Raw genomic sequence first — 14,836 nt, forward strand, 5'->3', positions numbered from 1 at the left:
TAGCCTGAAGGAGCTTGCCACAGAGTCCTGGACACCCGGCTGTTCTTTGTGTAGGAAAGGCCAGACAGATCTCTCAGAGCTGGGTGCTGAAGACTCTTTAGTCAGCTCTCTGAGGAAAGTACAGTTTCATTTGAACTATAGCTGGAATGTCACAGATTGTGTTGGTCAGGGCTGTTTTATGATGATGTGGAAAAGAAATAATTTCATGTTTTAGTGGGACCTTCCTGCCTGCTGGGTTACAGTTTATAGGAGAGAATGTGTTTCTATAAATGATGTCAAGCCACAGCAACAAACTAGACTTGTATTAAGTAGTAAATACATACATATATATTACATTGTAATGGAATACATATATGCTCCATAACAAATATAATATAGTATAAATAATATAATACACACACACACACACACACACACACATATATACATACACACACTGCATAAGAAGGGGCACTAACTGCAGAATAATAGCTCTCTTATATTCAAAGTCTTGTGTGTTCGTCTCTCTTATTCACTGTGCCTACATACCTATCACTATCTCTATCTGTCCCACTCTGTGTGCCTCTGGTTCTCCCACTGACTCTTTTTCATTTTGTTTTGTTTTGAGACCGGGTTTCTCTGTAGCTTTGGGGCCTGTCCTGGAACTAGCTCTTATAGACCAGGCTGGCCTCGAACTCACAGAGATCCGCCTGCCTCTGCCTCCCTAGTGCTGGAATTAAAGGTGTGCGCCATCACCCAGCCTCTCACGCATGTCTGTATGCATGCATGCTCACACGTGCACATGCGCACACACAGAGGTACATGAATCTGGAATCTTTTACCATTAATTCGCTGTTGTCTCTGATGTTACTGTTCCCACTCCGTCACAGTTCTCACGCCGGATGCTTCAGCAGCTCCTTAGCCAGGACTTTGCCTCAGGGAGCCATTCCTCTCACTTCATACGGCAGATCATGCCCTCCCTTGAATTTCATAGCCGTGAACCCGTGACCCCTCCCCATCATCAGCATCATCTCTTAACACTGCTCTTTTGACCACACCCACATGTGTCAGCTCATGGTATCGATATGTTATTCCTTTCTGTTTTGATACCATCTTTTTTGCCCAGGTTTGGCTGGCTCATTCCACACTCCTCTCTGTCTGAGCCCTGGCTGGCCATCCAGTGGGAAATGGACCTTCACTCTCCAGTCCCTCTGACAGCTACCTTCCCATGTCTTCACACTTGTCTTGCACACCCTTGCCAACTTTTCATAGTGTCAGTCTCCATTATGGATGCTGCGGGGACTTTGTTTCCTTCCCTGCCAGAGTCGCTGTGTCCAAACAATGGCGAATCTCTGCTCATCGCTTGGCAGATATCTTTAACATAGTTAGGTACCTCAGAAATAGTTGAATCCTCATAGCAAGTGTAACACAGAGATTCCTTGGGTCCTGTGTGTTCTCCTCGCCTCGCCCCTGAAGTCCCGCTGCAAGGTGTGTAAGATGATTGCGGAAGAGCAGCTCCGAGTCTTCCCTCTGTCTCCGTGCAGGACCTGCAGCTTCTGGAGGATGGAGATCTGACTGTAATAGGAGACCGGGGAGCCACGCTCAGCGGAGGGCAGAAAGCACGGGTGAACTTGGCACGGTAACTTGTCTTCCTCGTAGCCGTGTGCATGTGCGTGGACAAAGCCTGCGGTGTGGGGCGGCGTTGGGGGCGGGGCGTGTAGCGTCTGCTCGCTGTGTCAGTACCATACAAAGTGCTGGTTTTGAGTAATCCATGGGTACTTTGGATGAACATCCAGTGACCGAGTGCCACGATCCCTAAGACAGTGGCCAGGGAGGTGCCCTTTGGTCTGATTTCCCTCTTTGCCTTGCAGGGCAGTCTACCAAGATGCCGACATCTACCTCCTCGATGATCCGCTCAGCGCGGTAGATGCGGAAGTAGGAAAACACCTCTTCCAGCTGTGAGTTTGTTCTGTCTTATGTCAGCTCCGTGTTCAGGAACCCTTCCAGTTGGGCCCCGTGAAGTAATTTCTACAGCTATAGGCTCTCATTAATGCACCTCTTCTTCTCTCTTCTCCTCCATATGACACATTTTACAAGCCCAAGACCAAGGTAGGGAAATAGGGAAGGTGCCGTTAGTGCGACGAAGTGCACAGAGCCCGTGTGTAGGGTCTCAGCAGAGGGCATGCTCTTTACGTGTTTTCTCTAGCTCCTTGAAGTTCTTAGCCAAGAGACTAGAAGACCCAGGCCACAAGAATAAAAAAGATGTGCATTTTTAAATTGAATGAAGGGGCTTGGCTGCTTGGTAGTGGGGAATTGGCTCTTTTCCCCCCAAATTTACAAATAAGATTTATTTTATTTCCGTGTGTGTATGTATGTATATGTGTCTGGTCAGTGAATGCTACATGTGTGTCAGTGCCAGAGGAGGCCAGGGAGGGGACTGAGTTCCTTTAGAACCGGAGTTGGAGCTGGTTGTGAGCCACTTGACATGGGTTCTGGGTCCCGAACTCTGGTCCTCTCTGCAAGCGTTCTTAACTGGCTGTCTCTCCAGCCCCTCATTCGCAGTGAGATTCATGGTCGCATAGGGCCTGCAGAAGAGGACTCATTGATTTATGTTGAGCTGTAGACTGGGAGGTTTGGGGACACTGAGAATGGGAACTCATGACACAGGGGTAAAGGTGTGGACAAGCAAGGCAGCAGAAGAGAGCAGCAAGTGGGCACATTTCCCTCAAGGGGAGCTGCAGGTTTTATGGCAGATTTAGAGCCCCCCCGAAATGCTAACCTGTATTTTTTGCCTTCTTTAGCTCTGTGCACCAAAATAAAATGCTAGAGTCTGCTGTGACTCTCCCAGCAGACTAAGCCACGGAGGGTGGAAGTCAATGGCCATCTTCCGTCTTTTCCTTCTTGGGTATCTTTTCCTAATTCCCTCTTCTTCAGAGGACACCCGTCAGGCTGCTTGAGGACCACCCTCATAGCTACTCTTAGCTTTCCCTCTAGAGGTTCTGTCTAAGCCATTAGGTGTTGACCTTTCGTAAATTTACTATGAATTTAGGGAAGTGGGGTTCCGTTTATAACAGATCCTCAGCACAGTAAACCACCCATCTAGGCTTTGGATTCTAGGACTGGAACACAAGACCATCTACTAGGCATGGCCTTCTGGGGCTTGGCAGATGGTGGGGAGTGACCGCCCCTACATCCGCATGGGACACAAATGTGTCCCCTGTTGTGGATATGAAAGTGTTCTGGCTGTGGGTGGTAGTAGGCTGAACAGCAGTGTGAACGTACTTCATGCTGCGAATAAGACACTTTTAAAAGTGGCCACGGTGGTGACTTTTACGGCATGTGCATTTTACTACAATACAAACAAAAACACATGCGTGGTAGTGGGTTGAGGATTTCAGGGCACAGAAAGCAAGAGCGTCTGGCACTTGGCTCTGACCCAGCTCTTTGATCCGACCCTCCTTTCCTGTCGACCCTTGATTGTGACTTGATGGATTTTGCTCTGGGCAGAATCAACCCTTTGTCACTTTGGTGAGACTTGAGGGATCCACTCAAGTTCCCCAGCACTCGAGAATCGAGACTGATTCTCGTGGGAAGCTGTAGTGGAGGCTCTCAGGAGGAGAGAGCGAGACGTTTTAATTGCTTGGTATCAGTATGCAGATCACAGAGGTGCCCCCCTCCCCCCAAGCGTTCCTTTGAGCGTGGGTGTTTATAAACTCTGCTTGCACCTTTAATGTTTAATGGCTTTGGATAGACCCTCGATAGAAGCAAGCTTGTTAGAATGGTTGCTTGCTAATCAGAACCACATTCTTTGGGGGAACTCGGAGCAGGAAGCACGAATGCAATTTAGGAAATCACTCAGCAGCAGCTGGAGAATGCTCTCAACGAGTTAGAAAATTGGATTGAACAATATGCTGTGAAAGATGGCGGCCGCGTCGGAGCTGAGAAACGTGGAGTGCTTTGTATTAAACGGGAACGAGCCACTCTTCTGTTTGCCATTAGCAGTTTTATTTCAATCACGGATATACATCCAAGGTTATTAAGATTTGCGGGTTTTACAACTATATATGTTACAAACACGGGAAACAGGAGGCTGGGGTCTCCCGACTGATGCCAGCCTGATGTAGCTGTGGATTCTGTTAGAAACTCTCAACACTGCAGATGCCCGACTCTCCCGTGATCTGTTCAGGGCTATCCTAATTAGGTCTCCCACGCTGCTGCCTACCTCCTTGTCTTAGTTTATGCATTTCTTAGTTTGTGCAGGCTGCTGTGACAGGATGCCATAGCCTATAACCTGTAAACAACAGACATGCATTTCTCATCTCGTGGAGGCTGGAAGCCCGAGATGAGACGCTAGCAGTGTGATGTCTCTTGAGGACTTGGTGATTCATAGGCACATGTCGGCAGAAGTGGTACCATTCATCCACTGGTTCTCCTTTATAAGGGACAACGCCAGTCCTTTCCGTGATGGCAGTGAGAAAGCCCCACCTCTTCATACCATCATCCTGGTGACTAATTCCCAGTGTGTGAGTGTGTGGAAAGACAAGTCTTCAACTAAATGAATCCAAGTACTTACTGACTCTGTCGTTCCTGTTTGTGTCCCTGAAATGTCCGTTCTGGCACGCAGGACTACAGTGGTTTGGTTACTCTCTGAGATTCTTTTATGGGCTCAGAATTAAATGATGAACCCGTCAACATCAGTATGGCACAGGAAGGCCCAGAGGCATGTGTCTGCATAGTTTTCGTAAGGTGGAGGCAGGAGGATTCATTGAGTTTAGTATTTTTTGACCAATCTGGGAAATATGCCAAAGATTATGTGTATGTGTGTAGATATATTCACACACACACACACACACACAAGGATTTGAAGGGCTCGATTCCACGTCTCTCCGTGATAGCCTCACTCTGACAACCTCACTCGCTAGCCTGTGGCCTACAGTCCTGCCGATTGCTCTGTGTAAAGATTTGGGAATCCAGGCTGTAGGCAGAGCTCCATGTATGGCGGCCCTTAGCCAGCTTCCCCATCCCTATGCATATGCTAAGGCTGAGTTCTCCTGGGTCTGCTGTGAGAACGTGGGTGCACTTGGAGCAATCTAAACCTCAAAGGTCATTGACTTCTTTCCTTTTAAGTTTTGGAAATTGTTAGTTCTGAGAGAAGAATCTTTGCTCCTAGCATGGGGAGTAGAATTGTTCCGGAGGCTACAGGGGGCCTCCTCATTCACTTTTCTACCCTGCGTTATTTAGGAAAAGAGATTGCAAGTGTCCATTAGTAGAGGTAACTGAGGTTTGAAGGCTATTCATTTACTTGGTTTTTATTCTTCCTCTTGAGTTTTGTTTCAGTTTTGAGATGGTCTCATGTGGCCCAGACTGGCCACACAAGCTTGCTATATGGTCGAGGATATTCTTGAACTAGGCTACCATCTCCAGCTCCATAGTACAAGGATTGTGGGCAAGCACCACCGTTAGTTCAAGCCCAGGACTTTGTACACACCCTGCGTGCTCTCCGCCACCAGAGTTATAGCCCTAGCTCCTAATAATATTAATTAATGTGTACATCAGAAGCAGTCCCCTGAGCAGACATCTAAGAAAAGTACCCATCTTTCTTCTTATGTGATATAAGTGTGTTTCTTTAGGATTCCTATATCACAATAAGGTAATTAGAATTTTATTCATGTTTTGTAATATTAGTACTGTCCAACTGCTTTTATTATATAAGTAGACACAAATTTTATTTTTTTGCCATATAATATATAAATATACATAATTGTTAAGCTAAGTTTTAGAAGAAAAATTAGCAGCCATGGCCTCTTCTTCTGGCTACTTTTCAAAGTGTCATAGGTAGGCTCACGTGCTGCTAGTGGATTTGAATACTTAGTCATATTATTAATTTATATTTGTATTTAAGTTTTAAGATTCATTTTTATTTAATTTTCAGTTATGTCTGGGTATCTCCGTGTGGGCATGTAGGTGCCCTCAGAGTACTGAAAAGAACCTCGTTCTTCTGGAGTTGGAGTTACAGGCTGTTGTGAGCTACCCAGCTGGGGTGCTGAGAACCAAACTTGGTTCCTCTGCAAGAGCAGTGCCCAGCCTTAACTGCTAATCCTCCTCTCTAGCTCGTGTTTAAATTGTATTTATACCTCCTTTAAGGCATGTGTCATTGTTATGTTGCCTTTATGTCGTTACGGCTTCAACTCTTGGTTTTGCGGTTTGGAGAGCGCCTGCTAATGTGTTTTCTCCTCTGGGGGTGTTTCCGTCTGTAGGTGCATCTGTCAGACCCTGCATGAGAAGGTCACCATTTTAGTGACTCACCAGCTGCAGTACCTAAAAGCTGCCAGCCACATCCTGATATTGAAAGATGTAAGTCATTTCCTCTTTAAAAGCAGGGTTGGCGTTCAGAGATTTTAATACAGACTTTACGCAGCAGGGTTCAGAGAAAGCAGAGAGCTTGAGAAGTAAGTGAAGAACTCCCAAGAGCAAGGTTATGGGTGTCTCAGAGGCAAGTTGAGAGTGTGAACAACGTCGTTGTCCACAGAACCAGCGAGAACCTCAGATTGAAAGCGGGATGCGGGGTTCCCATCAGGCCGCTCTCCATGGACTTGAGAAGCTGCCTTCCCTCCCCCAGTTTCACATTCATTTCCTAGGGTTGAGATTCGCATCTTTGAGGATATCTGGAGGACTTTTAGAAATATCACTCTGAGGGCTGGCGATGTGGCTCCATTGGTAGAGAGTATGCCTGGCATGCAGGAAGCCTGTATTCCATTTCCAGGTCTCCATAGAGTGGGTGTGCCGGTACACGCCTGTAGTCCCAGCCCTTGAGGCAGAGGCAGGAAAATCAGAAGCTCAAGGTCATCTTACCTCAAGAGTTCAGGGCCAGATGGGGACCCATGAGACCCACAAACAAGCAAGCAAGCAAGTAATAACAACAGAAAGCCCGTCAGAAAGCAGAAATGTCACTTCCATTCTAAGCCATAGTCCTCTTCCAGATGATAAAATCGCTCCCTCAGATTTGCAAGATGCTCTAGTGAGATCAATGATAAAAATGATGGTGCTGTTTCCTTAGACATTTTTGTTTCATTTGCTACATGACCCACGGGTACTGAAGATAATTTGGAAAATTTTGATATTAAGTCATCCTTCCATCTATCCTTTTGCCTAAAGAGTATCTTTCATTCACAAAAATAGCGAATGGCTTAGCATCTTCTGCTCAGAGCTGCCTAGTCACGATGACCACTTAATGGTACCTCTACCCAAGTCCTTTGGAATGAGGCTTCCTATCTACAGTAATATGCAAGGTGAGACCTCTCCACTGTGTGGCCTCCCTTCTGGTCAGAGTAGGTGTGATGGGGCTCATGGGACAATGACAGGAAGATGGTAACCGTGCTTTTACCTGGAAGAGGGATACCTGAGGCATGATGTTTGGAGGAGCAGCATGGTGACATATCTGTGCTGAATGATCTAGGGGCCTGGAGGGAGATGGAATCAGAACCCAGCACACTGGCCTTGGACTGAGATGGCCACTATTTGATTCATTGGAGGGTCTCACCTGTGATTTTGTACCCCACCCCCAATGCTGCTGCCACCAGGATAATCGGGGGCTATGGCAGAGGCAATTACAAGTCAGTCATCTAGTTCAGCAGGCAGAGAAGTGCGCTTAAGTCAACAGGTCGGTTTGCAAGGGCAGCTAGGACAGAGTAATGAGAGCTGACGGCCGAGTGATGCTGGGAAGTGCTGTCTCGCTGCTCTGCTGTGCCCTGGTGGGTCTGAGCTTGCCCTGAAAGCTCTGGGGTGATCCCTTCCTTGCCTCTTTTCACCCTCTGGTCTCCTACCGGCAGCCCTTGGCCATCCTTGGCCGTCCTTGGCTGTCAGTACGGCCAGCCGGCGTCTGTCTGTCTGTCTGTCTTCTCATGACTCCATCCTGTTCTAGTGTGACCTCACTTTAAGTTGATTGTGTCTGCAAAGGCCCTGCTTCTTAATGAAGTCACATTCATTACCAGAATTCGGAGCTGGAGTGTCTTGAGGCACAACTTAGCCTATGACAAAACACCACCTTATTGAGATCAAAATTAGCAAGGGATTTTCAGGGTTCCTGGTGTTGTCCTGTGGTCCCCCCATGCCCGTACCCTGCATGTTTGCATTGGTGACTTGGTGCTTATCTTTTGCAGTGGGGAGGTCTGAGACAAACTCTTCATCATGGACAGAAAACAACCTTTTAGCTCCTTGATGTGTTTATTACTTCATCAATTTTATTCAGCGTTGAGCTAACCACAGTGGAAGACCCTAAGACAGGCCATGTGATTTCCCCCCTTTTATTGAAAATGGATTTTTTTTTCTAGTACAGCATATTTTTTTTTTTTTTACAGTTTCACGTCCCCTTTCCCCTCCCAGTTCCTCCCCACCTCCTCTCATCTGCACCCATTCCCTTTCTGTCTCTCCTTAGAACAGAACAGCCCTCTAGGAGATACCAACAAAACAAAACAGAATGAAATATAGTAAAGCAAAAGCCATTGCATCCAGGCTGGACAAGGCTAGTCCAGAGAAGGACACGAGCTCAGGGGCAGGCACAAGAATCAGAGCCCCGCTCATTTTCACACTCAGGAGAATGGAAGCTGTAATATATACACAAGGACCTGGTGCAGACCTGTGCAGGCCCCGTGTTTGCTGCTTTAGTCTCTGTGAACTCACCTGAGCCCTGCTTAGTTGGTTCAGAGCTTGCCCTCCTGGTGTCCTCCATCCCCTCTGGGTCTTCCACTCCTTCCATCTCCTCTCCTGCAGGTTCCCTGAGCTCTACAGGGTGGGCTTTGAGGTCACTTTATGAGGAGAGAGGGTCAAGGATGTAGCACCTTCAGGGCTCCCTTGTGAAAGGCCTTTCCAGATGCAGCACTGGCAGAAAGGCACCAGGAGGCGCTCACACACTGAGTGTCAACTCCAGAGAGCTGAGACTCCTCAGTCCATTCTGGATTGAGGGCTTTCTACCAGACCCCGCCTCCCAAAGGTTCCAGAACCCCCCAGTAATGCCACCCCAGGGACCAAGCCTTTCATCACACAGTGGGAACACAAATAATTAAGCCACATCCAAACCATAAGATTCTTCTGTAATCTCTTATATCGTAGGAGATTACTCGTTCAATTTCCAGCTGTCCAGACCTGAATAATCACATAGAAACTTTATTAATTACAACACTATTTGGCCAGTGATGACTCAGGCATATTCCCAGGAAGCTCTTACATCTTAATCCATATCTAATAATTTGTATATCACCATGAGGCAGTGACCTACCAATAAAGTTCTGATGTCTATCACTTTCAGCAGCTACATGGCATCTCTCTGACTCCACCTACCCTCTCTCTATATCCCTTCCAGCCTGGCTATATTCTGCCCCGCCATAGGCCAAAGTAGCTTTATTCAATAACCAATCAAAGCAACACATACACAGAAGGACCTCCCACATCACTCTTGGCCAGAGATGGAACTGACCAGTGAATGTTAGCCAGCTTGCAATATTTGCATGCAGTTATTCTCAGAGATGCAGATTACACGTTGCCATGGAAACCGGCTGTGTGATGATAGTAGAGTCCTTTAGTGCCTCCTTGGTACTTATTGTGGCTGCCAAAGAGAGGTGAGGGAGCTGTCAGTCAGAGTTCCGTGGAGCAAATTCTCACCACAGAGATTATATAAGGCAGGGTGACTATTCCCTTAGCAACAACTAAGAGTGTCAGCTGTCTCCTGGGCCCCCTGGGAATGGGCACCCAGATTCCTCAAGCTGGAAAACAATTAATTTCATGTGCAGAGAGCTGAATATTCTGCCTGCAGAGTCACTAGGTGTAGAAGGGTTTTGTCACCTGTCCCCACATGGCCGCTGCTTTGGCGATCCTGCCTCCTGCGTATTGTGAGTTTTATTTTTAGTGGACAATTCGTTCACCTGCTAGCAGGCAGAGAAACTGAGAACTGCTCTTATCATTCATCTGACCCTCTCTAAGAGTGGAGAGGGTGGCTGCCCCTCAGACCCCTCCCTGGGTTCTCACGGCTTTCTTAGGAGCTGTCCCCTCTGTCGGCAGTAGTTTCTGTGTATTTTACTGACAGGAAGGGTGTAGGAATCAAATCTTACCTCCTAAGTGCAATAAGACACGGCGTTCCAGGAATAACTTTCCAATCCTTAAGTTACCAGGCTTGTAAACGCCCAAAGACACTGAGATTTTCCTCGGTGGACTGCCTTGATTGGTGTTGGGGTTGGAGAAGGGCAGGGATTGGGTGGGGTCCAGGGCCGTTTTCCTCTAACCCGAGCCACCCTCTCCTCAGAGCTACTTCCCTCTGATTCAGTACGCCAGGATTTTTTCCAAGTATTAATAAATCATTTGGGGTTCGCCTCATGGGGTAGGACATCGTGAAGATATTGCACATTATTTCCTATAACTGTGGTCAGGAAGAGAACCCCCAAGTAGATGTGCTGTGGAATGTTGAATCCCCAGTGATGGTCTTGAATTTGGGGGCACGGTTTAGTCTAAGACCATGATATTGGCCTAAGTCTTGCCCCAGAGGGGGCAGGTGGTCAGCTGAGGCTGGATGAGTGTGTCCTATGTAGGTGCAGTTGCTCGTGCACCTCCCTGTCAATCAAATTTCCCACTGCAAGAGTCATCTCTGTGTTCTCACCAAAGACCCTGTGGGCTCTCCCATCATCTTCGGTTTTGCTTCCTTCAGTGCCCATGGCATTTGGGTCGTAAGGCACAATGGCACATTGGGTCAGGCACCTAGAATTTGGCGGGAAGCAAATTCTAGGAGGCAAACCGAGTCACTCCCTTCTTGTCGACCAGGATTCCAGATCCAAGAGCAGCTGTAGCTCAAGGCCCGTAGGCTGTGGTTTGGTGAGATTAGTGCTGTGAACTGTAAATGCCCGCCTCTGGAATTCCTTTTGTTTCAGGGACAAATGGTGCAGAAGGGGACATACACCGAGTTTCTCAAGTCCGGCGTAGATTTCGGCTCCCTTTTAAAGAAGGAGAACGAGGAAGCAGAGCACTCCCCAGCTTCAGGAACCCCCACCCTCAGGAAGCGGACCTTCTCCGAGTCCTCCATTTGGTCCCAGCAATCGTCCAGACCTTCCCTGAAAGATGGGGCTCCGGAGGGCCAAGATGTGAGTCTGTCTTGGGTTATATGTTCCCTTTTCTCTTACAGACCTTGTAGCTCGTGGTGTGGTGACCCCCAACCACAAAATTACTTTTGTTACTACTTCATAACTGTAATGTTTGTACTGTTATGAATTGTAATGTAAATGTCTGTGTTTTCTGATGGACTTAGGCAAGCCCTGGAAGGGTCATTCAGTCCCCAAAAGGGTCATGACCCACAGGTTGAGAACTGCCGCCTTAGACTCTAGTAGGTGTAGGTGGGTGACATGAGTGGCCCGCTCTATTTCAGATGCTTTTGTTAGTCAAGAGGGACACAGATCTGGTAGCCTTAGCACGTGACCCTTTTAGGGTCAGTTCCTTCCATTTCTCCCTTAGTCTAGCCCAAGGGCCACATCTTATTCCTCACTGAGTTACCCGCGGCCAGCATAGGCCCTGGTGGTTCTGTCCCATATTGAAAGCCTTTCAAGCAATCCACGCCACTGCTCCTTTAGACAGAAAGTCATCCTTGGAGCTGGCATGGGTGGGATTGGGTCTAAGACCCTTGGGAGCTCAAGTTGCCTATGTAAGTGTCACGTGTGCGCATAGCCGGTGTGCTTCTGTAGATTTTAAGCCCTCTCTGGGTTACTTATAATTTCCAGTACAATATAAATGCTATATAAACACTTGATACATGATAGCCTAGGAAATAGGGAACAGTGGCAAAAAAAAGTGTCCATACATGTTCCAGTACAGATGACGATTTTTTCCCTCTGAATAATTTCAATGTGCAATTGCAGAACTCAAGCAGGCCAGGTCTGACTATCATCTCTGCTATCCAAATCCTCATTCTCCATATCTAGGAGCCTGGATAATTCTGATATAAAAGGATATGCTCTCCTCCCTCTCTTGTAGAGGTTTCTTCTCAGTTCCTGTGTTTGGTTAGCAGTGTGAGCCACCTGGTTATTGTTGGTGATTTCATGCTGCAGTTGGATTCAGAGCCTTGCATGTGTTGAGCACGTACCCCGAGCAGATCTGTACCGCCCCTTCCCCCGCTTCCACCCTGTTCTCTTCTGTTGATGAGTGATGGTCTAGTCCTCATCGTTTTGTGATTGCTTTGGGTGTGGGTGTTAGGCGTGTGCTAGAAATCATGCAGCCATGGTCACGCCGAGCCATGCCACAATGAGCAAGTGCTCCTAGAAGTGGGAGGGCTGAGTCCTGGCTGGACGCTTTGCCAGACCGGGTAGGTATGTGCAAGGGAAGAATTACCAATTTTGATTCCTGCCAGCCACAAATTGTTTACCTGTTTTCCTGGAGTTTTGTCAACAATCAATTTTTGAAGACGTTTTGTGTGACTCTTTGCTTACCAGCACCTCTCTCTTAACAGACAGAAAACACACAGGCAGCGCAGCCCGAGGAGAGCCGTTCGGAAGGGAAAGTTGGCTTCAAGGCTTACAAGAATTACTTCGCTGCGGGTGCATCTTGGTTTTTCATCGTTTTCCTCATCCTGCTGAACATGGCGGCGCAGGTACATAGTGACGTCTGTGCCCTCAGTGTGCTAGTCACACACATACGTTTCTGTGTGATTGACACATTCTGCCGTTCTCTCGGGATTTACACTGAGGTGTGCTGTTGGGTGGGAAGCAACATAAGGACGCTAACTGGAGTTGAAAATGCGTAGAAAAAATTGGGTTTGCCTTGTAAGATCTTTTTTTTTTTTTTTTTTTATTCTTTTTTACTTAAAATTTCCAACTGCTCCCCGTTTCCCATTTCCCTCCCCCTCCTCCCACATATTGCCCCCTCCCCCCCCGCTCCCCTCTCCCTATCCCCACTCCTCTTCTCCTCCCCCTAGTCCACTCCCCCTCCCTCTCGATACTGAAGAGCAGTCCAAATTCCCTGCTCTACAGGAAGACCAAGGTCCTCCCACTTCTATCTAGGTCCAGGAAGGTGAGCATCCAAACAGGCTATGCTCCCACAAAGCCAGTTCATGTATTAGGATCGAAACCTAGTGCCATTGTCCTTGGCTTCTCATCAGCCTTCATTGTCCGCCTTGTTCAGAGAGTCCAGTTTCAACCCATGCTTATTCAGTCCCAGTCCAGCTGGCCTTGGTTGGCTCCCAATAGATCAGTTCCACTGTCACAGTGGGTGGGTGCACGCCTCGTGGTCCTGATTTCCTTGCTCATGTTCTCCCTCCTTCTGCTCCTCATTTGGACCTTAAGAGCTCAGACGGTTGATCCAAATTGGGTCTCTGTCTCTCTCTCGATCCATCGCCAGATGAAAGTTCCTGTGTCATTCTCCTTGGCCTCTCGTCAGCTCTCATTGTCCGCCACATTCAGAGAGTCCGGTTTTATCCCATGTTTTTTTCAGTAGCAGTCCAGCTGGCCTTGGTGAGCTCCCAATAGATCGGCCCCCCTGTCTCAGTGGTTGGGTGCACCCCTCATGGTCCTGACTTCCTTGTTCATGTTCTCTCTCCTTCTGCTCCTCATTATAACCTTGTGACATCTTGTCTGGGAAGTGGGGTTTGGCACAGACCCGTGCCTGCTGGAATCGTCCTGGTTCTCTGGAAATCCCCTCTGTATCTCCACATCTTAGCAATTTCGAGTTTCAAGTCTGGAAGACATGCTGATGTTGTATTTCACTTCCCTCTGCAGGTTTTCTACGTCCTTCAGGACTGGTGGCTTTCCTACTGGTGAGTGGCTCGTGTCTGAATTAATGGCTTTGAGATCCATCCTGAGCCCCATTTTTCCACAGGTTTTAGGGAGAGGTGGGCTTGGTGGGCCTTTTGGTCTAAGCTTAGTCTCCTGAAGAGAAAGAGTGAAGTGTGACCTGCAGAGGTCTTCACCACATCTGATCCTCAGCTGCATGCTGGGAGCTGACTGTCAAGCTTCAGATTGATTTTGTTTTGTTTTTCAAGACAGGGTTTTCCCGTGTAGTTCTGGCTATCTTGGAACTCACTCTCTAGACCAGGCTGACCTCAGACTCACAGAGATCCTCCTGCCTCTGCCTCTCGAGTCTGGCATTAGAGGCGGCACCTTTATTTTAGTTTATGTAGATGAGTGTTTTGCTTGCATGTGTATCTGTGTGCCATGTTTGTGGCTTGTGGCCGCAGAGGCCAGAAGAGAGCATCAGATCCCTGGAACCAGAATTACAAACTGTGAGCCACCATGTAGGTGCTGGGACTCAAACCCAGGCCTTCTAGAAGAACAACAAGTACTCCTAACTATGGACCCATCTCTCTAGCCCAATTCAAACTAAAGGATTGTGTGAGCTGAGACTCATTTTCTCGCACAAGACTTCTCTCTAACTGAGCTTCCTTTTGTTGTATTTTTACCTAATCGTCTTTTCCTTCCACATTCTGTCCGTAGGGCAAACAAGCAGAGTGCACTGAATAACACCGAGAACGGGAATGGAAGTGTAACCGAGACCCTAGATCTTAACTGGTACTTAGGAATTTACGCAGGTAAAGTTTAGCCATTGGGTCTATTATCTGGGAGCCCGAGGTGCTTACAGTGAACCTGTGTGAGCTAGCAGAGCTCCTAGGAGTAATTCAGCAGTGTCTTAACAGATTAGGAGACTCAGTCGCATTTACTCTGTGAATTAATTAGAATAATTATTATTTTTTTTTTTGAAATCTACCAGAAGAGGTTGAATGAAGACTCTTAATTTGCTCTATACTGGATTTTGAAAGTTAAACTAGGATTGAGCGTTCAGAAAATCATCCACTGGAACTCTGTGGCTATTGTCTATTCTAATAGGTTGCTTTAGC

The 14,836-nt window shown here is 47.5% G+C and overlaps 1 protein-coding gene across 2 annotated transcripts in view; it reads left to right on the plus strand.

Annotated features, from left to right (window-relative positions):
- Window positions 1-14,836, plus strand: part of Abcc4 (ATP binding cassette subfamily C member 4) — a 202,819-nt gene that overhangs the window by 76,085 nt on the left and 111,898 nt on the right. For both annotated transcript variants that reach the window (XM_057786383.1, XM_057786384.1), the window contains exons 12-18: window positions 1,524-1,618; window positions 1,851-1,937; window positions 6,237-6,333; window positions 10,893-11,102; window positions 12,458-12,598; window positions 13,722-13,759; window positions 14,436-14,530. In XM_057786383.1, coding sequence (XP_057642366.1) covers window positions 1,524-1,618; window positions 1,851-1,937; window positions 6,237-6,333; window positions 10,893-11,102; window positions 12,458-12,598; window positions 13,722-13,759; window positions 14,436-14,530 — 763 coding nt within the window. The remainder of the gene's footprint in view (window positions 1-1,523; window positions 1,619-1,850; window positions 1,938-6,236; window positions 6,334-10,892; window positions 11,103-12,457; window positions 12,599-13,721; window positions 13,760-14,435; window positions 14,531-14,836) is intronic.

Source organism: Chionomys nivalis, chromosome 12, assembly GCF_950005125.1.
Source record: "Chionomys nivalis chromosome 12, mChiNiv1.1, whole genome shotgun sequence".
NCBI lineage: Eukaryota > Metazoa > Chordata > Mammalia > Rodentia > Cricetidae > Chionomys > Chionomys nivalis.